Source organism: Panthera onca, chromosome A1 (assembly GCF_046562875.1).
Source record: "Panthera onca isolate mPanOnc1 chromosome A1, mPanOnc1 haplotype 2, whole genome shotgun sequence".
NCBI classification, from domain to species: Eukaryota; Metazoa; Chordata; class Mammalia; order Carnivora; family Felidae; genus Panthera; species Panthera onca.
The window spans coordinates 124,895,066-124,917,087 of NC_138339.1; the positions used below are offsets into that span (position 1 = coordinate 124,895,066).

The following is a 22,022-nucleotide window of genomic DNA, read 5'->3' on the forward strand; positions in this document are numbered from 1 at the left end:
TGACAAGGATGTAAAACCAGAGGAACACTTACATGCAGATGGTGAGACTACAAATTGGCAAAACCACTTTGGAAAAAAAATATGGAACGCTTCACGAATTTGCGTGTCATTCTTGCACAGGGGCCATGCTAATAATCTTCTCTGTATCATTCCAATTTTAGTATATGTGCTGCCGAAGTGAGCACTTGAATTCTGTTTTATACAATAATAAATTACTTACGGCATGGTCAGTGAATTTAGTAATAGATTTAATTGACTTGATGTTTTTCCTGATCAAAATAGCATCTATGAACATATGACTGATAGTTTTATGTGCTTTTGAGACATGAGGCTTTTCAGCCTTTCTGTTTGTTCGGTGTACTGTTAAGGATTTTAGGCATATTAATACCTTGCTAGTTTTCAGACCAGGAAGGAACCACTGATTTAGCATATTGGGAACCTTCATAGTACCATCTTTGTTCAGTTTGAATGAAAGAGGTGCCTTTTCCTTTGCTTCGTGAACTGTTTAGAGCTTGCTAATGTGAAAAGCTGAATGTATGGAGCAGGGGTACATTTATTTGGTTCATTGACTTAGACTCTGTAATTGTCTACAGACTCAAATCTCTGTTCCCCAAGTTTACTATCTTTATTGAGGTCCAGTTCCCTGTTGGCTTTTTTCTCTTTGTAAACTAGTGATAGGGATTTTTTTTTCTTTTTGGCATTAGCAATTATTGAGGTAGCTCTTTCAAATTTTTCTGTGTGAATTGTATCCTGTTTTGTCAAAACCATTTGGGGCAAAAGTGGGGTTTTTAGTTCCTTTCTATTCATTTTTTTTTCCTTTCTATTCATTTTGAAGGTAGAAGTTTTTCCACATGAAAATGACAGTTTATCTTGGCGGATGCCACTTTTAACCACAGGTTGCTTATTTGCAAAATGATAAAACTTTATTATTAGTATTACAGTGTTTTTTAAAATTGTTTGCTTTGACAAGACTTAATCTTCAGTCGAGCTTTAATTTTTTTTATGCTATACAGAAAAATTAGTAATTTCTGAATGTGCTGGATAGCATACCTGGGGCTAAGTAGGGTAGGTTCTTGAAATGTGGCTAAAAGAGATATTTTCTTTTTCTTTTTTTTTGTATGGAGAAGTATATTTTAAAAATGTCACACTCTATAATGAAAATAGTTTGGTATTAGTTAACTTATTAAAGTGCTGTTATGTCTTTGTATGGTTTCTTTTTTAATTTTTTTGTTTTCATTGAAGTATAATTTTATGTGATAACATTTTATATACAATAGCATTCACTCAATTTAAATGTCCAGTTCAGTAAGTTTGACATGTGTATTAAGCATGTAACTACCACTACCACAGTCATGACTTAGAACATTTACATTACCCCAGAAAGTTCTCAGTGTTTTTTGGTTTTCTCATCACTGAAATGGATATAATGAAAGTATCTGCATCCATAGGATTGTTGTAAGGATAAATGAATTAATACATTTAAAGCCCTTAAAATAGTTCCTGAGTTATTATAAGAGCTCAGTTAATACTCTCTGTTGTTATTTGTCCATAGTATTTTTTTTTCAGGAGTAGAATGTAGTGATTCATCACTTACATATAACACCCACTGCTCATTCCAGTAAGTGCCATTCTTAATGTCCATGACCCATTTAGCCTATCCCGCCACCCAACACCCCTCCAGCAACCCTCAGTTTGTTCTCTGTATTTTAGAGTCTCTTAAAGTTTGCCTCCTTCTGTTTTTATCTTATTTTTCCTTCCCTTCCCGTATGTTCATCTGTTTTGTTTCCTTTTTTAAAAATTTTTTTAATGTTTATTATTTTTGAGAGAGAGAGAGAGACAGACAGTACGAGTGGGGCAGGGGCAGAGAGAGAGGGAGACACAGAATCTGAAGTAGGCTCCAGGCTCTGAGCTGTCAGCACAGAACAGAGCCTGATGAGGGTCCCAAACTTGGGAACTACGAGATCAGAACCTGATCTCAAGTTGGACTCTTAACCAACTGAGCCACCCAGGCACACCCCATCATCTGTTTTGTTTCTTAAATTCCACATATGGGTGAAATCATTTATTTATTTTTCTCTGACTGACTTATTTCACTTAGCAGAATACATTGTAGTTCCATCCACGTTGTTGCAATATCTGTAGTGTTGATGTTGGTATCCTACCTTTTTTATTTTATTTTATTTTTTAATGTTTATTTATTTTTGAGAGAGAGAGAGACAGAGACAGAGTGTGAGTGGGGGAGCGGCAGAGAGAGAGGGAGACACAGAATCTGAAGCAGGCTTCAGGCTCTGGGCTGTCAGCACAGAGCTTGATGTGGGGCTTGAACCGACAAACTGTGAGATCATGACCTGAGCCGAAATTGGACGCTTAAGTGACTGAGCCACTCAGGAGCTCTGGTGTTCTTTTTTAATTTTTTTTTTTTAAACGCTTATTTATTTTTGAGACAGAGAGACAGAGCGTGAACAGGGGAGGAGCAGAGAGAGAGGGAGACACAGAATCCAAAACAGGCTCCAGGATCTGAGCTGTCAGCACAGAGCCCGATGCGGGGCTCGAACTCACGGACCGTGAGATCATTACCTGAGCCGAAGTCGGACGCTTAACCGACCAAGCCACCCAGGCGCCCCTCTGGTGTTCTTTTTAAAAAGCCCCTCCTTACTAATTTTATTAGGTATTTAAAACTTAAGAGATTCTTTGCTGTCTGTTCCTATTATGTATATGTATATGTAAATGGACCTGAATGGAATGCAGAAATAGCTTGAGTAGCAGAACTCAAGTTGATAGCTGCTCTATGAAGGTACATGTTCCTGAATGTACCTATCACCCACTTTTATTGAAAATTGGTATTGTGTTATTTTTATAACTGTGTCTCATGATACAGAATTCAAAATGATTTCTTAATTTGTTGTCAGTATCACTATTCTAGGCAACTGTCATTTGTATTTAAAATGATTTTGCTGGGGCGCCTGGGTGGCTCAGTCGGTTAAGCGGCCGACTTCAGCTCAGGTCATGATCTCGCGGTCCGTGAGTTCAAGCCCCGCGTCGGGCTCTGTGCTGACAGCTCGGAGCCTGGAGCCCGTTTCAGATTCTGTGTCTCCCTCTCTCTGACCCTCCCCCGTTCATGCTCTGTCTCTCTCTGTCTCAAAAATAAATAAACGTTGAAAAAACAATTCTTTAAAAAAAAAAAAAAAAAAAATGATTTTGCTGTTTTAGGTATGCTGGCTGGCTAAGTCCATAGAGCATGTGACTCTTGATTGAGTTCCAGTCCCACATTCAGGAGTATATTGTACTTAAAAAAAAAAATCATAAAACGAAAAAGATTCTTAAAATGTTTTTGCTGATTTGATTTATAATAAAATTATACTTCTGGAAATCTTTGGTTATTTTGAAAGTCTACACATTGTATTCCCTTGTGTCAAGCCTTTTATTGATTAAATGCTTTTGTATTTTATGGATTCTGTCTGCTAAGACATTTCATCAGATCTCTTTGGGACATTTTTCTATGGTGTCTGATGCTATTTTCTTTGAGAATTGGAATTTGTAGTTTAAATTTAAAAATTTAATGTTTATTTATTTTAGAGAGAGTAAGAGACTGATTGCAGGGTGCAGGCTGGGGAGGGGCAGAGTGAGAGGGAGACACAGAATCTGAAGCAGGCTCCAGGCTCCAAGCTATCAGCACAGAGCCCAACATGTGGGGCTCGAACTCTTGAACTGCGAGACCATGACCTGAGCCAAAGTCAGACCCACAACTGACTGAGCCACCCAGGCTCCCCTGGAATTTGTAGTTTAGTTATCGCATCAATTTTCTGGAGGTTCTGTGACAAATTACTATAAACAGGATAACTCTAAAACAACAAAATTTTTTTTTCTCCCAGATCTGGAGGCCAAAAGGCTAAAATGAGGGTGTAGGCAGGCCCTCTGAAGGTTCTAGGGAGGAATCATCCATTGTCTCTTCTAGCTTTTGATGACTCCTGGTGTTTCTTGTCTTGTGACAGCAGAACTCCCAATTTCTTCCTGTTTCTTCACACAGCCTTCTTCCCCTCACTGTGTGTCTATCTGTCCTGTCTTCTGCTTATAAAGACACCAATCATTGGATTTAGGACTCACCCTAAATCCAGGGTAATTTCATTTTGAGATCCTCAATTAATTACATACACGAAGACCCTATTTCCAAATAAGTTCACATTCTGAGGTTCTGGGTAGACATGAGATTTTTGGGGAACGCTGTTGAACCCACTACAGATAGGAAGGGAATATTCACATGATTTAAACTCTGAGAAGTGGTGGAGAACAGGATTAAATAATGTCAAAAACTACTTCACAGTTTGCAGAAATGTTATTTTGGGCTACTCTCCACTCTAAATGCTTTTGCAGTGTGTTGGTTCCTGGTTTCATTAAGAAGACACAGAAACACTGAGTACCCATCTTAGTGATAACATAGAACTTGCTTCCTTTTTTTTTTTTTTTTTTTTTTTTGCTTTCTCCAAAATTTTATTTATTTATTTATTTATTTATTTTTAATATTAGAAAATCTATTAATCAAGATATTTTTTTTAATGTTGTGTTCATTCTTTCATTTCTTTTTTTTTTATTTTTTTATTTTTTTAATATATGAAATTTACTGTCAAAACATAGAACTTGCTTCTGACAAGACTCTTCTAATGAGTGTTTTATTGTACCTCAGGCAAATCCTGTTTTTCTTTATGACTTGAAGGTATTAACCTGAAACCTGACTTTTAATGTGAGTTTATTAAACATTTTATCCCTGAAGTTAACCTCTCTAAAAGGTCTTCTATAACTTAACTTTGAAGTTGTTTTTCAGATGAATACGCTACATATTTTAGCAGGCATTGCAGGATGTTTGGGAAGTAATCATGTACTAAAGATTTGTTGTGGGAATGTGGTTTTCCTTCCCCTCCATTTTTAATGTTCCTCTTGGAGGTATATGTTACTAATAAGACATTTTTGAAAATCACAGTGAATGATAATACTGTTCTGCTGACCTGAGTGCTCTCTCTCTTTTTTTAAAATTTTATTTATTTATTAAGTAGGGTCTATGCCCACCCAATGTGGGGATCAAACTCACGACCCTGAAAGTAATTAAGAGTTGCATGCTCCACGGACTGAGCCAGCCAGGTGGCCCTGACTTGGACTCTTTTGAGCTGAGTGCTGCAGTGTAGTTTGCTGCTGAACTTACTAATTTTTAAATAGATTGTTAGAATTCCCAGAGGGTGATGAAACAATTGATAAATGAGACCAAATATTAAATGCATTGCCAAACAGATTTCCTCTCTCCAGCCTGTTTGCTGGTTTTTTTAACATTTAATGTGAAGAAGAGAGAAAACTGGTTATCTCTCTGCTACCTGCATGTATTATCTCAGTTAAACTTAACAGCTATGTAGGTATTACTTTTACATAAGGAAATCTAAGAGTAGAGACATGGAGACATGGAAGTTTTTCAGGGTCATGGTGGAGTTAATATTTTGAATGTCAGCCTTTCTGGTTCTGTTAACTGCTCTTTTCCAACATATGCTGTTATCTCTCCAAACCAGAAAGGTCAGACAACTACATTCTTGCTAACAAAATATTTGCTGTGTAAAAAAAAAAAAAAAAAAAAAAGAATAAAGTACATGAGTGCTGTTCTGAGCTTAGAATCTTGTCTTCAGTTCTTTGAGCTAAAAATGCTTCTGTGTTTTATTCTGAGTATAAGGGGACACAATGGACGTGAGTGGGGTGTGTGTATATGTGCTCAAATGCAAGATCCATTGAGGAAAATGGATTATTTGAATGGTGTAATCTCTGAAGATCTGTACTGTTAAAGATTCTCCTTTGCAGTTTTCTTTTGTTTTTAGCAAAAAGATTCTTGTCCAGGTTAGCCATCATAATTTGAAACCTTGTGCAAGATTTTTGCCTCTAACTAGGTCACAGGCAAATTTTCAGGCAGAAGAATGGTTTTAAGTGTAGGAATCCTCCTAAAAGGACTTCAGTGTTTATTCTAGTCACTTCTCACAGTTAAAGTTGGTTTGGGAAATAAAAAGAATTTTTTTTTTCTTCTAGATTAACTGCTGAAGTACTGATCGAGTTCTGCGTTTCTTCAATGAGGAACTACAGGCTGATCTTCTGCCATAATCTCAAACAGCCATAAATGACAAAAGAATGCTTGCTCAGTGAGGGTAGCTGGTACAGAAGCCATTTTTTAAACTTAGGTGTTTAAGTACTCAAAGGTAAGTTTTCAAAATGGTATTCCCATGCTGTATAAATACAAAGAAATTTGGGGGTTTATCTCCTGTTGCTGCTATTTGGTTATTAACTTGAGGTTTGGTAGTTATTAGCTGGCACCAGATATGTTGAAGAATGGATCTTCTTTGTCTAAAGTTGTATACATTTATGGCATTTTGTGGCGCCTAAGTTAACCTCTATTGTTTCTGTAAGTTGAATGGATTGTGTCCCAGTCACATTGTGATACTCTCTTGATCTACTGGGTACAGCTATTATGTAATGTGTATAGAAGTTGTTTTTGCAGACTTTAGAATATTGAGTAGTTTTATTTATTTTTTTGCTCTCTTGTGTGAGAAAGGAATTGTTTCTTTGGGGTTATGAAAAAAAACCACAGTTGGTGTCATTTTGTTCATTATCAACTTTTGAAAAAAGTTTTTCTTTCTTTTGAAAATACTTACTGCCCACATAAAGTAATGAATGTTTTAGTTTAGAAAACAATTTTTCTTGGGATTACTTGTTCTCTGATGCTTCATCTATTAGAAACATTGTTTTCTCTCACTGCTTTACTGATCACAGTTATTGCAAAGTTAAGACAAATAACTTACTTCTTCTGAACTAGACTGGCTGTGGAAATTTTTCTTTGAAATAATTAATGAAACAGCAAGTTTGATGAAAGAACATTCTCGTTTGAAAGTTGATGTCTAGAACTGAAAATTTTTCTTCATTTATAAAAAAAACATTATGGCTGCTCTGTCATGTAGAAATAAAAACTGGTTAATCTTGTTCTTACTAGCCTATCATTTATAAAAAGTTATTTTTAAACCATCAATTTATAAAAAGTCATTCTCTCCTGTTTTGGATGCTAACAAATTAACGGGTTAGACGGGGTTCATGTAGCACAGTCCAGAAATGATTGGGTTTGGTTTTTCACCTGTGTCAATAAGCCTGCTCAGTAAAGGCCCTGTTGGAGCCATGTTTGCTCCTTAATTTGTCTTTGGAACATTAATGTCCTTTGCTAAGTTTAATGACAAATTTGCCATTATTTGATAAATACACGAACACTAAAGGCAGTATTCAAAACTAACTATATTTAATGGAGAAAATGTTGGGATGATTATATTGAACTTTATTTGTAGAATGTTCTGTGGGCCTGAAAGCTGGAACATATGTAATGACGAAAACACATTCTGGTATAAAGCATTTTTCTGTAATTATTTTAGTCATATTGTCACCTGTTGATTGTTAGTCTTTTTTATTATTTATTTATTTATTTATTTATTTTTAATCTTTCATTTGGCAGAAAAGACAGCTTTGATTTCTGGCTGCAAAAAAGATATGAGGAAGAGCTCCTCCCCTTCCTTGAGTAACTGCAACTCTGTTCTTGCTAACAAAATATTTGGAATTCCACTTGATGAGCTGCAGCAGGGAGGACATCCAGACAATGAGGTTCCGTTCATAGTCCGCCACGTTGTGGACTATATCGAGGAACATGGTATACATTTCCTTACCTTTAGGGCTAGCCTTTGTTTTAATAAACTCAACTTACACCTTTTGACCTTGGATGGATTGATTTCTTTCTCTTTCCTTCCTTCCTTCCTTCCTTCCTTCCTTCCTTCCTTCCTTCCTTTTCCAGTATGAAAAGTCCAAAATTTAGTAAGGAAAAATGTTAATTTCTTATTTAAAGCCATACACTTAGAAATGCCCAGCATAGAGCATTTTTTAGTGGGGTGGTGATAGTAATATTTTTAATGGGCCGGGGGTGGATAAAATAGATTATCCCTTAGGACAGAGATAGTATGTTTCTAGATGTGTTATTTGAAGGTGTTCAGCCCAACCGGAGAGCCAAGAAGGGCTTTGAGAAGTATGAATATTTTAAATTGATTGGAAAATGAATATATATGGCCAAGTACTTGAAGTTGAATCTTATTTAATTTTTGCCTTGAACTAATGTAGGAGGTCTGGAGCAGCAAGGACTTTTTCAAGTCAATGGAAATGCTGAGACAGTGGAGTGGCTTCGACAGAGATACGACAGCGGAGAAGAGGTGGATTTGGTTAAGGAAGCAGATGTTCCCTCAGCTATTAGTCTTCTTAGATTTTTCCTTCAAGAACTTCCTGAACCTGTTATTCCTGGCAGTTTGCATATTCACTTGATGCAGCTTTCTCAAGGTAGTATAATTTGATTCTTACCAATCAATCATTTGCCATTAATTTCAGGATATTTTTACTTTATCGAAATCTTGACATGTAGACAGTAATTATAGTAGTTCTGAGATTAATTTCTTATGTTCCCATTTGGGAACATACATTCTTTGGATCTATATGGTCTAGTCAAGGGAATGGCAACTTTTTAGATTACGTGTAGTACTATTTACTTTTTATGATTAGTCTTAGGAAGCTTAAGATACAGGGTGAGAAGGAGGAGGAGGAAGGGCAGGAGAAAAGAACAAGGAATAAGAGGGTTGGGAAAGAAGAAAAATATATATGAAGTGATATTGTGTGGCATAACATCCACTAATAGTGCCGTTCCTTAGTGGTGATGTTAATATTGGATGTTTGTCCCTGGTTTGATAGAACTTGCTAGCAAAAACCAGAAGACAACTTTGATTCCAGGTTTGGAATATACATAAAGCTTGTTCTTGGACTTCTGCCTGGAGGAAATAAAATACCAAATTGAATATCAGGATTCCAAGCCAAATAAAAAAGCGTTGATTTATATTTGTTGGGTTAGGTTTTTGTGGTGACTAATAGTAGGGCTTAGCTGGAATGGAATAAGAAGGAAAAATAGACATAGAGGTAGGCAGAAAGGTAAGAAGAACCAAGCAGTGAGGAAATAATTCTGTTCCTAGAGCCAAATGGTATTCAGTGTACATAATGGAGTGACGTGTTTCATTATATGGGAAAGTTTATAAAGTTGGTGTATAATATTATACATTTCTTGAAATTTAAACTTATGTTTTGGCTTTTCTTTGTATTGTGGAATCTCTTTAATTTTTTGAATTGGGTCTTCTAGAGAAATTCATTGGTGTTAAGACATAACTGTTTAATGCCTATCGCTGTCATAGCTGGATATTTTATAATGTGTTTGTATTCTTAAGCCATATGTAGTCAGAGAAGGAAGATTTTCTTTTGAGTGTTTTTATCCATCTTTAAAAAATTGTTTAAACACCTTTGAGCCTAAATTAGTACCTCTGATTTATGTCTGAAGGTCACTACTTTAATTCTGTTATTTTAATGTGCCACCTGGATCAAAAAACAGATTTCAAAATACATTGTCCTTAATGTCCCATTTTTTCAAAGGGTAACTTTATTCCCCCCGCCCAAGTACTACTGTTTTGTTCTGAATTTCTGAATCCATTTCTTTGATTTTGTTTTTTTTGTAGGAATATTTTCACATATTTATATTGAGTCACCTAATCGGCATTTTGCATCCATTAAATAAGTAATGAAACTGATGTGTTAAAAGAGTTTTGTTTTGAGTCCTTTTTATGACTCTAGAGCCATTTTTTTTGTTTTTAAAGTAACAGGGTTCTCTGTTCAGTGTATTAGTTGAATTGCAGACAAGTCTTTATTTTTTAATAAGTTTATTTATTTTGAGAGAGAGAGAGAGAGAGCATGAGTAGGGGAGGGGCAGAGAGAGGGGAAGAGAGAGAATCCCAAGCAGGCTCCACACTGCTAGCCTAGAACTTGATGTGGGCCTTCAACCCATGAACTGTGAAATCATGAGCTGAGCTGAAACCAAGAGTTGGAGGCTTAACCGACTGAGCCATGCAGGCACCTCGCAGACACATCTCTTAAAGATGGAACCTTAAGTTCCAGCTATCAGATAATCTTTCACTCTTAGAATGAAAATTTATAAATGAGTAACTGGAATAAGATTTAATGGTAATAAAGTCATTGACTTTCACTGAGACTGTCAGAAGCTATTTTATCACTAGGATTATCATTTTGATTGAGTCATTTAAAATGATGACAGCATTGTGCACTATGTTATTCACAGGTTTACAGTATGCATCTTACTAATTACTGCATTGACATTTGCTTGTGAATGAATTTAAAGTATACAAATTTGCTGTGGCCCATATGTTTTTAATTGTTCTAAAATGAGAAATCCATCATGCTCCATTCTCCACTTATGTAACCATTAGCATGTGTATTTATGCATACACATACCCACATATACACCCTTTTTCTTAAGAGCTATGCAGAAAAGGTGTGGCAGTACTTAACTTGAGGTGCTGTTTCTGTTTGTTTTGTAATATAATCTGTTTAATTTTGTTTATTCTCCTTTAGTAATTTTTTGAGAAAGATGTCTAGTAGGTCACTGGATAAAGATTGCTTTCTCCACTTCTTGTAGAAGAGTATTGTGTTGGTATTTTAATTGACATTCAAAATACCTGAGAAAATTATTACTTTTTTTTTAATGTTTATTTATTTTTGAGAGAGAGCATGTGTGTGTGCAAGAGTGGGGGAGGGGAAGAGAGAGAAGGGGACAGAGGATCAGAAGCAGGCTCTGTGCTGACAGCGGAGAGCCCGAGGTGAGGGGATTGAATCCACTATCCGTGAGATATGACCTGAGCTGCAGTCGGATGCCTAACCAACTGAGCCACCCAGGTGCCCTGAGGAGATTGTTGCTTTTAGGAACATGGAAGGAGCATTGTTGCAGTTACATTTGTGTTTTTAAAAAAGTCATTTTCGTTTTCTGTGGTAGCAAGAAAGACACTGCAGTGTGGCATTTCTGGTGTGGTTAGACTTTTTGTTTAGACCAGAGTTTCAAAACCTTGGTACTGTTGATATTTTAGGCTGGATAATTCTTTATTATAAGGGACCGTCTTGTGAATTTTAGGATGTTTAACAAGATCCCTCGCCTCTACCCACTGTCATCCCTTTCCCCCAGGTCATGACTACCATTCCATTCATTGTCAAATGTTGACAGTCATTGTTTTAGACCATGATTTGTCCAGCTACTTATATGTTACGTTTTGTTAGAAAACAAGGCTTTTAGTTTTGTAAATTTGTTGTAACATTTTCAAGAAATGCTTAGGTGCTTGAAAGAATTGCTAGTTAGGATAAACTTCTTTGATATATCTATTTTTTCTGTATATAATTTAATTCCGAAGTAGGTTCAAGAGGAAAGAAATTCAAGCAGGTGTGTATTTTATAGCTGTATATATTTTGAAATGCTTCTCTGCCTTATTTGAAGACTTTAGAAGAAGCAGCCTGGGGGCACTTGGGTGGCTCAGTCGGTTAAGCATCCGACTTCGGCTCAGGTCATGATCTCACAGTTCGGTTTGTGAGTTTGAGCCCCAAGTGGGGCTCTGCACTAACAAGGAGGAGCCTGCTTGGAATTCTCTCTCCCTCTCACTTTCTCTCCCTCTGGCAGTTGCCCCCTCTCTCTCAAGATAGATAAATAATCATTTAAAAAAATAGAAGAAGCAGCCTGGCAGTTATAAATATTTTTGTATAGTGGAAATGTGTACAATCAAAAGTAGAGCAACATGGACAGTATTTCAAGTAAAAAACAGCATTACCACTCCATCAAAGCCAATGTTTTATCAGTTCAGCTTTTTGCCCCATTATTGTGTATTCATTTAGCTTATCCAACTAATATTTGTTTAATACCTGCTATATGCTAGGCAGTCTTCCAGACTCTGGGAGTGCATCAGTGAACAAAACTGGATAAAAACCTCTGCCATCACAGAGCTAAACTTATAAAGGACTTAGCAGAGACAGAGGAAAAATAGATGATAAATAAACTAAATATATGCGTGTGTCAGGTGATAAGTGCCGCAAAGCTAGGGAGGGTGTTATGTAGAATTTGTTAGTGTTATTGTTGCAGTCAGTATATTGATAATATTAATTGTTTGCATATATTTTTTGAGTTGATGACCATGATTTTTAAAAATAACCCTTTGCTGCTAAATGCTTAGGTTGTTAACATTTCCACCAACTGTAGCCATGGTGGTTTAAAAAAACATTCTAGGGACTCTTTCATTCAGTTAAGAAATCAAAGTATTGTACTTGAATGGACAGTTGGTAATATTATCAATATAGAAGAATTGGTATTGGTTGTATTTTAAATTTTAAGTAAAACTTATGTGACTATAACCTTTCCTGATAAGCTTAGGCTTAAGTGTTTTTTGCAGAGTTGGCCAATATCTTGACCATAACCTTTTTACCTATAATTTTTCTGTAAATTAATTTTAAAAATCTGAAGAAAAATATGTAGTGAAACATAATTGGGTTAATTTTCACTATTGAAGCATTAAATTACTTCATTTAGAGGGTATATGTGAGAAATTCTCTCTCCTAAGTGAGACCCTCACCAATCACGGGATGCTATAGGCCTAAGTTTCTATTAGTGAAAATTCAGTGACATGATTAACACAGGGCCTAGCTTCTGTCACTCGAAAATTAACTTCATAAACAGAAAGCAACATCAATTTAGAGAAAAACAGTTAAGAAGTGGAATTCTTCTTTATTTAGTCCTACTGATATTGCTGAAGTTAATTGTTCTTTTCAGGATGTTAGGGGAGGAAGAAAGTTACTTACACCCTGTTCCTTCCTCTTTGCCCATTCATCCAAGTGGAAAAGTGTCACTGATTCTATTTGTTGGTTAAATCTTTGTTCATTCATAGTTGGTGTTGACTAGCATTAGCCAGTGCATTTTGACTTCTTAGAGTTGGCACTGATTTGGAAACACAGGTACTGTCATGCAAAAAACAGTATGATGAGAATTGAAAAAAAATAAATTAGAGAATTTGTGCTGATGAGTAATAGATGAGGAAAACATCCTTCAGCAATTGAAGGGTTGAGTTCCTTCTCTCTAACTCTTCTCTTCCCCTTAATAAGTGAAATGCAAAGCCCTAAGGCATTTGGCTCCTGGTAGAGGAAGTGAAGAGGTTTTGAATTGTTATAGTAAAAAAGGTGATGTGGGTGGAGTAATGTGAACCTGGCAAAATATCTGAGCTTTGTTTTTACTTCATTAAAAAAACCTGTCATTATGTTTTATAGATTATAATAATGAAGATGAATTTGGAAGAAAGTTGAGGTTCCTTTTACAACAGCTTCCACCTGTTAATTACAGTTTGTTAAAGTTTCTGTGTAGATTTTTAGCCAATGTAGCATCACATCATGAAGAAATTTGGTCTGCAAACTCTCTGGCTGCTGTCTTTGGTCCAGATGTCTTCCAGTAAGTTTTTCCCCCAATTTTTGTGTAATCAAAAAATACTGAATTTGTGAAATAGAGTCATTATACTATCCCCCAAGGATCATAGGTTGCTGGGTGAACCATTATTTTTTATAGTAGATCTGATTAATCCTCCCAGCATTTCTGTGAAGAGGGTACAAATTAGGTAGGCTTTACAGATGGGAAAACTGAGGCACAGAATGATGACATAAATTGCTCAGGTTTATAAAGTGACTCATTGGTTGTCTTCTAATTTTACCTGTATTTGATTTAAGGACTCTCAGTTCAATTTGGACTTTTATTCTTAGCATTTACACAGATGTGGAAGATCTGAAAGAGCAAGAAATAGTGAGCAGGATAATGGCTGGACTTCTGGAAAATTACTATGAGTTTTTTGAGAATGAAGAGGAAGATTTCTCATCTAATGATCTGAGTTCAATTACTGAACAGGTGAGAATATTTTAGATACTTGAAGAATTTTTAAAGAATATACTCTTTAGGGCTTGGCACAAACTCAGGTGGAATTTTTAAGTACTAAACAAAGCAGTTGTCTTGGTTATTATATGTAATCATAGGTAACACATCCATGTAATATATGAATGTGATTATTTTTCTTAAGTTCTTGTTTTCAATTTGAGTAATATGGAAAAGGCATTGAAACCAGACTGTGACTATATATTAGGTATTTTTGAGGTTTGTATGTTTTTATTCTAACTTAAGCATTGTTTATTTTGTAAGAATAGGGTGGTTTTTTGCTTTTGCAAAGAAACTTAGCATAGAGGAATGCAGACAAAAGGTGAGAAATAGAAGGTAGAGGGAGAGATTCAATACAAAGTTCACACATACTTTCAAAAATAGAAAGTTTTTCTTAATGGAAGTAGCATCAATAGAACAGTGCAATCATTGTCATTAATGGGAAGCATCAAGAGTAAAAGTTGAGGTTGCAGGTAGTTTTTTAACTCTTGTGACTCTGGAAAATTAACATCCATTTTTCCAACTACATTATATTTTGTTGTTGGTTGAGATTGTACAGGACCTATTTACTGTCTCCTTCCTGAAATGAGAATATTGATGCAGAGTGACTAATTTATTGTAAAACCATATTAATCCAGACTTTTCACGCTTAGAATTTGTGATTTAGGTCTATGTGGAGGTTTTTATTTTGTTCGTAAGTGAAATGATTTGTCAAACTTTTATTAGGTTAAAACCTATGAAGTTACTTATATTGTGGTCATGGGGTGGGGCTGCTACTTTTTTATTTTTATTTATTTATTTATTTTTTTCAACGTTTTTTATTTATTTTTGGGACAGAGAGAGACAGAGCATGAACGGGGGAGGGGCAGAGAGAGAGGGTGACACAGAATCGGAAACAGGCTCCAGGCTTCGAGCCATCAGCCCAGAGCCCGACGCGGGGCTCGAACTCAGGGACCGCGAGATCGTGACCCGGCTGAAGTCGGACGCTTAACCGACTGCGCCACCCAGGCGCCCTGGGCTGCTACTTTTTTAATGAGTAATTCACCTGGTTAAAAAAAATATTTAGTAAAATTTCTTGGCTTTTACTCATACCCACTCCCCCCTCACTCACGTTGGTTTTTTATGTGTTTTTCCAGAGTTTCTTTATGCAAATGTAAGCAAATATTGCCTCACAGTTTTTTGTTTTTGTTTTTTTAATGTTTACTTATTTTTGAGAGAGACAGAATGCAGTCTGGAGAAGGGCAGAGATAGAGGGAGGCACAGAATCCAAAGTAGGTTCTAGGCCCTGAGCTGTCAGCACAGAGCGTGACACAGGACTTGAACTCCCAGACTGTGAGATGATGATCTGAGCTGAAGTCCGAAGCTTAATAGACTGAGCCACCCAGATGTCCCTCCTCACAGTTTTTTAAGAGGAAGGTAGCATACCACACACAGTTCTGCACCATCATTTTGTGGTTGTTGTTTTTATTTAAAGTTTTTTTTTTTTAATGTTTATTTTTGAGAGGGGGGGAGAGAGAGAGAGAGGGAGGGAGGGAGGGAGAGGGAGGGAGGGAAAGGGAGTGTGAGAGTGTGAGAGTGGGGAAGGAGAGAGAGGGAGACTCAGAATCCGAAGCAGGCTCCAGACTCTGAGCCTTCAGCACAGAGTCCTACATGGGGCTCAAACCCATGGACCATGAGATCATGACTTGAGCCGAAGTCAGACACTTAACTGACTGAGCCACCTGGGCACCCCCTGCTTTTTTTTAATCTGTTAACAGTTTATCTTGGAACTCTTTTCTTATTGGAATATAGAGACAGTACTCTTGTGTTTTTATGTCTGCAAAGTTCCCTATTGTATGGATGCACCATTATAATTTATTTGATGTATAGTACTGATCTCCACTTGAAAAGGTGATAGTACACCCATTTTCTTAGAAGAGTCCTGGTTTATATCTGCTTCTCGTGTAATTATTAGTAGCTCGCCTTTTCACTCTTACATATATCCAGGTTCTGATGATTAATTATATGGTCACTATTTATTGATGCACATTGGGTGGCTTCTTTTAATTTGCTATTAGATTTTGAAATAGCATCTTTTGAAAGGTAGTTTATCATACAGATTTTTATGAATTCTTACTGACCTTGGTTCTGATAATATGAATTAGGAGTTTTCACACATAGACTATCTTTTTTTTTTTTTTTTTTTTTATAAAGAGTTTCATTACTGTTGTGTACTTTTATGAACAAGATTTTTTAATATTTGGAGTTGAGATCTTCCTTATTTTTTAATGTTTTCTTCACATAAGCATTTATACCTTTGATTTTCCTTCCCTCTTTCTATATCCCTTTTCCTTCCTTCCTCTCTCACTCTCTCCTGTTTCTTTTCAAGTATCATGTACTTTAAGGAAACAGTAACAAGCCAAATTACAGTTTGTAATGTGTAAACTGGGGATGAAAACTGCATATGTATACCATTGTGAAGTAAGTCAAGTGGGTAGAATTTGTAGCCAGAATAGTGATCCTTGGAACTTTTGGCATATTTTTTGAACTTCCCAACTATTATATGCTGTTGCTAATTTAAAATTTTGGTTAGAATAAAGAACTGACACATCTCTTCAAAATTATTCTTGGCTTTAAAGAAAATGACAAGAGAAGAGGACAAGGAGAGAGCTATGCCTTAAAACTTTAATGTCTTATTTCATTATTTTTTGATTTTTTAATGTCTATTTATTTTTGAGAGAGAGAGAGTGAGAGAGGGAGGGGCAGAAAGAGAGGGAGACACAGAATCTGAAGCACGCTCCAGGCTCTGAGCTGTCGGCACAGAGCCTGATGTGGGGCTCGAACTCGTGAACCGTAAGACCATGACCTTAGCTGAAGTTGGACACTTAAATGACTGAGCCACTCAGGTGCCCCAGTTTTGTTTGTTTGTTTGTTTGTTTTTAATTTTAGAGAGAGAGTGCAAGCAGGGGAGAGGAACAGAGAGGGGGAGAGAGAGAGAATCCCACAACCCTGGGATCATGACCTGAGCCAAAATCTAGAGTCAGACACTCAACCGACTTAGCCACCCAGGTGCACCAAATCTGTAATGTCTTTGATGCCTGTAAGAAATCCCATTTTTGGGAATTCTGTGTGCCACTTTTCTTTTCCTTAAATTGTTTTAGTTTAGTGGTGCCTGGCTGGCTCAGTAGGTAGAGTGTATGTTGATTTCAAGGTTGTAAGTTTGAGCCCTGTGTTGGGTGTAGAGATTACTTAAAAAAGATAAAATCTTGATTTAATTTTAGTTTTTTTGTTTTTTAGAGTTTATTTTGAGAGAGAGTGTATGTACACATATGCATGCACATGAGAGAGTGGGGAAGAGGCAGAGAAAGAGGGAGAGAGACTCTCCCAAGTAGGCTCCATGCTGTCAGCGCAGAGCCCAATGTGGGGCTCGATTCCATGAACCGGGAGATCATGACCTGAGCTGAGATTGAGAGTTGTATGCTTAACTGACCGAGTCGCCTAGGCACCCCAAAAATGATAAAATCTTTAATAATTTAATTTTAATTAAATAATAATTAAAATAATTAAAATAATTTTAATTTAATAATAATTAAAATAATTAAAATAATTTTAATTTAATAATAAAATCTTTAAAGAAATTTGGGGTACCTGGGTGGTTCAGTGGGTTAAGCATCCAAGTTCAGCTCAGGTCATGATTTCAAAGTTCGTGGGTTCAAGCCCCATGTCAGGCTCTGTGCCGACAGCACAGAGCTTGGAGCCTGCCTCGGATTCTGTGTCTCTCTCTGCTCTTCGCCCGCTGGCGTTCTGTCTCTCTCTCTCAAAAATAAACATTAAAAAAAATTTAAAAAATTAATAATGTTTTAGTAATTTATTTAGATAAAATTAATGGCTGCTCAAAGTGAAATAATATGAATATGTTTGTGTTACTCATCTTTTACATTTCTTGAGAAGATTTGAATTCTAAGAAACTGATGATGCCAGTTTGTCCTAATATTTATATCTAGACAGCTCTAAAGTCTTCAGGGTATATCTTGGCTGTTTTATGTCGTGGTGTAATTCTCTGATATTTCTGCTATCCTCTGTCTTCTTTATGTACACTGAAATAACTCTCCATGTAATTCACTTGTATTTAAAAAAATTTTTTTAATGTGTATTAATTTTTGAGAAAGACAGACAGAGTGTGAGCAGGGGAGGGGCAGAGGGAGAGGGAGACACAGAATCTGAAGTAGGCTCCAGGCTTTGAGCTGTGTCAGCAGAGTCTGATGTGGCGCTTGAACCCATGAACTGTGAGATCATGACCTGCGCTGTAGTTGGATGCTCAACCAGCTGAGCCACCTAGGCACCCAAATGCATATATTTCTTTAAGCACTAGCAGAATTGACTTAAAATATGTTGTGCTTTACATTAGATAGAATGGTAGTTAGTTAACACCAGCACATAATGGTAAATTCTGTAGGTTTGCCCATGGATAGAAAAGAAGATGTTAGCATATTGAATAGAATATGATCAATAATGGATTAGTGCTGTGAGTCCTAAGAGAGAGTGATGTATATTTAATTATTTTGTTTCATATTACTGATTACCAGAATTTGTTTTCTTAACTATTTCTATGATATTTCTATATTATAAACAGGTTACAATAGTAGGACAGATACCTGAAAATTTATTTTCTTTAAAGCAGATTTGGTAACTTCAGTTTGACTTGTGAGGCTGAATTGATAATGTATTGAGTGAAAGTAAAATTTCTTCCAACTTAGCACAATTTGGTTGTATGTATATTTTTTAAGTTTATTTTTGAGAGAAAGAGACAACGTGAATGGGGGAGGGGTAGAGAGAGAGGGAGACACAGAATCTGAAGCAGGCTCTAGGCTCTGAGCTATCAGCACAGAACCCAACATGGGGCTCGAACCTGTGAGCTGTGAGATCATGACCTGAACTGAAGTTGGACGCCTGAGTGAGCCACCCAGGCACCCCTATTTTGGTTATATTTTTAAGTTGACCTAACTTAAATGTGCTAATTTCTTATCCCCATATTTAAAGATGTGGGCATACTTGGCCTATCCTTGCAGTGCTTTGATTATTTTTCTTCTGATTTTGATATTTGAAAGAAGCAAAGTTAACTAGTGCTCTTTTCCTTTGGAGTTTCATCCCATTTAATGCAAGTATTTGGCTGTCAGAACCTTTTCAAGATGGTAGATATTTCTATTAATAGTATGAGAGAGATGACTGACATGATGACTAGGGAGTGTTTGAGAAATGACCCAGAGTCGGTGGACAGGTTCTTTGTATGGGATCCCTACGTGAATGCAAATTCAGTAGAGTGGTTTGAAGATGTAGGTGATAATTATGTTTCTTTATACATTTGAGAAGGCAGGTAGCAGCGTTCTCCACAAGCTGGAGTCTGGAGAGCAGGCATTTCACGAGGCCCTAGAGAAGGGAATTACAGCAGTCAAAGAAAGAAGAGATGTAAGTATGGATGAGGGGTTTCCATTAAGTGGAGTAAGTCGTTTTCCATTAAGTGGAGTTGAGGCAGCTGCGTATATAGGACAGGTTCTTAATAACTTAGGAATAGATAGACACATTAATAAGCAGAACGTTGAGGTGACAGGAGAGGATCAAGAACTTTTGAAGTGTGGGATGACAGGGGACATTTTTAAGTTTTTAATGCTTATTACCCAAACCAAGTTAGTCAGTTATTACTGTAGGAAGTTACATTGGGAGGCCTGGGAGATGGGAGGGGGCAAAAGAAAATCCCATTAGGTTACTGTTCGTGTCATATCTTATTGGATGATTATTGTTGAAACTACTGAACAGTGTCACTTAGTTTACACAAAGCTTATTGAATTGAATATAATATATTCAATATAAATGAGTGGTAAGGTATTTGTAGTTCCCAAGAGCTATTGACTGTAGGCACAAACTTATTTTTAAAAACATATACTGTAACATATTAAAATAGCAATACCTCTGTACCAAAAATTGTGGACTGAATAAATGTTTTCAGTTTAAATAGTCATCTTAAATTTTTTTTTTCCATACTCTACTGTGGTGGCCAAGCCTATATTGATCAACCACAGTAATTCCCATTTAATACTTCTGAAAACAGTATTTTCTTGCTGTTTAATATTTTTTTCTTCAGTTACCAGGAAGATATTAAGTATGCTCTTCAATTTCATTAATGTATTAAATACATACGTGGAAAATGAGGATACTTCTCCATTTGATTCAGTTTAAAAACTCCTCTATCGTGAAATTTTCACCTTTGTGTATAAATCTTACCTCAGTTCATAATCAGTTACTTACTGATTTTTAGTTTTTTTCACCACTCTTCTACTTGATTGGAAATAGATGAGGGCTGGCATTTACAGGCACAACAATTTCAGCAGAATCTGCTGTATATGCTTTATTTATGAAGTCAGTAGTTCACAAATTGCAGTCATTAAGTATTGTTAATAATGAATTTTTAGAGACCTAGCTGACCAGTGACCTTAATACACTAATGTTTGAGAGCTCCTGCTTTAGGTGGTTTGGATGGCACATACGGTCTTTCTTTCTAATAAAAAGTGATATTACATGTAGAAATAAGGCTGTGTGCTCTATAGAAATAACAGTTCCGGTTATAATGATAGCTATTATTTACTGCTTTTTATGTATAGACACTGTAGGAGAGTTTAGCGTATAGTATTTAATCCTTTCAACTAGCCTTATGAGGGAGGTAGTATATATAGCACTTCATTTTGTTCATAGGCCTAGAGAATTTAGTAAGTTGAGAGATAGTTAAGGGCACAGTAGGGATGTGAACATATATTTTTCTGCCTTCAAAGCTGGCTTTTGAGTACTTATTGTATTATGCTTGAAAGCGGGCAGTCTGCACTGGTTGATTAGGAGTGTTGTAGAATATCACAGGAAAATTGCCTTTCTTCTGGTTAAAGTCTGCTTTCTGAAGATATTTTATCAACTATGTGTGCCTGGGAAGAACACCACTGTTACACGTAGTGGTAAATTTATCCCAGGTGTTTCCAGTGTATTTGGCTGGAATGGATAAAGGTATACTTTTACTGCTCAAGTGTTTTTAATGACTAGTATTAAATTATAAAAGGTGTTAAAGCAGTTTATGGCTAATGTCTTCTTTGAGATAGCTTTAAAATTTATTTCTTATATGGGAAAAAAAATACTTCTTGAAGTTTGTTTACTTATTTTGGGAGAGAGAGTGGGTGAGGGCGCACGTGAGCTGGGAAGGAGCAGAAAGAGAGGGAGAGGGAGAATCCCAAGCAGGTGTCCCTCATTTGAAAATATTTTGTTGTGGGGGAGCCTGCATGGCTCAGTTGGTTAAAGCTTCTGACTCTAGATTTCGGCTCAGGTCACGATTTCACGATTCGTGGGATCAAGCTCCACATGGGACTCCTTGATCACAGTGCAGAGCCTGCTTGGGATTCCCTCCTTTTCTTGTGCACCTACCCTGCTCTTGCATGCATGCATTCTCTCTCTCTCTCTCTCTCCCTCTCTCTCTCTCTCTCTCTCTCTCCCTCTCCCTCTCCCGCGCTCTCTCTCTCTCTCTCTCTCTATCTCTCCCTCCCTCTCTCTCTCTCCCTCCCTCCCTCCCTCCCTCCCTCTCTGTCTCTGTCTCTCTCTCTCAAAATAAATAACTAATTAAATAAATAAACGAACATTTAAAGAAAAGAATATTTTGTTGGTTTTCCTTCTCTAATATTATTCACGGTCTTTTATTAGCGTGATTGTTTACTTATGTAGCCAGTTTGATAATGGAAGACATTTTATAGCCCCTGCCAGAAACAGAATTATAACCTTTGAGTTGTGCTTAATGACCAAATTAGTGAGTTCCCTTTTGTAAGGTCCAATCTCCTCTTGAAAAATTCTATCTGAATCGTTTAGAAGTTAGTTGACAGTTTCTAAAACATATTTAACACCTTAAGGCAAAATTACTCTGCCCTTTTCCAACATTTACTCTGTGTTAACATCACTTGTTAAATGTACCTGGAAATTGGAGAGGTCAGTTAGAAATCTTTGTAACTATTCAGTTTATAAAACTGATTGGTTAGGAAATGAAGCTTTCTTAATGTTAACTAACTACAGTGTGCAGGCTTTCCATGGTGTGTGGTCTTACTCATATTCCTAGTGATATGCTAACGCAATCATTACTTCGTGT

At 36.5% G+C, this 22,022-nt stretch overlaps 1 protein-coding gene and 1 non-coding gene across 11 annotated transcripts in view; one reads left to right on the forward strand and one right to left on the reverse strand.

Annotated features, from left to right (window-relative positions):
* Positions 1 to 22,022, forward strand: part of FAM13B (family with sequence similarity 13 member B) — an 89,035-nt gene that overhangs the window by 15,265 nt on the left and 51,748 nt on the right. For 7 of the 10 annotated variants that reach the window (XM_078450728.2, XM_060636051.3, XM_060636044.3 and 4 more), the window contains exons 2-7: positions 6,055 to 6,221; positions 7,517 to 7,708; positions 8,170 to 8,382; positions 13,228 to 13,405; positions 13,711 to 13,852; positions 19,226 to 19,321. In XM_078450728.2, coding sequence (XP_078306854.2) covers positions 7,552 to 7,708; positions 8,170 to 8,382; positions 13,228 to 13,405; positions 13,711 to 13,852; positions 19,226 to 19,321 — 786 coding nt within the window. In that variant the 5' untranslated portion in view covers positions 6,055 to 6,221; positions 7,517 to 7,551. The remainder of the gene's footprint in view (positions 1 to 6,054; positions 6,222 to 7,516; positions 7,709 to 8,169; positions 8,383 to 13,227; positions 13,406 to 13,710; positions 13,853 to 19,225; positions 19,322 to 22,022) is intronic. The other 3 variants (XM_060636050.3, XM_060636052.3, XM_060636054.3) reach the window with 1 other exon arrangement.
* On the reverse strand, positions 76 to 185 carry LOC132682496 (U6 spliceosomal RNA). Its single transcript, XR_009611685.3, has one exon. It is a non-coding gene; the product is annotated as a U6 spliceosomal RNA (small nuclear RNA).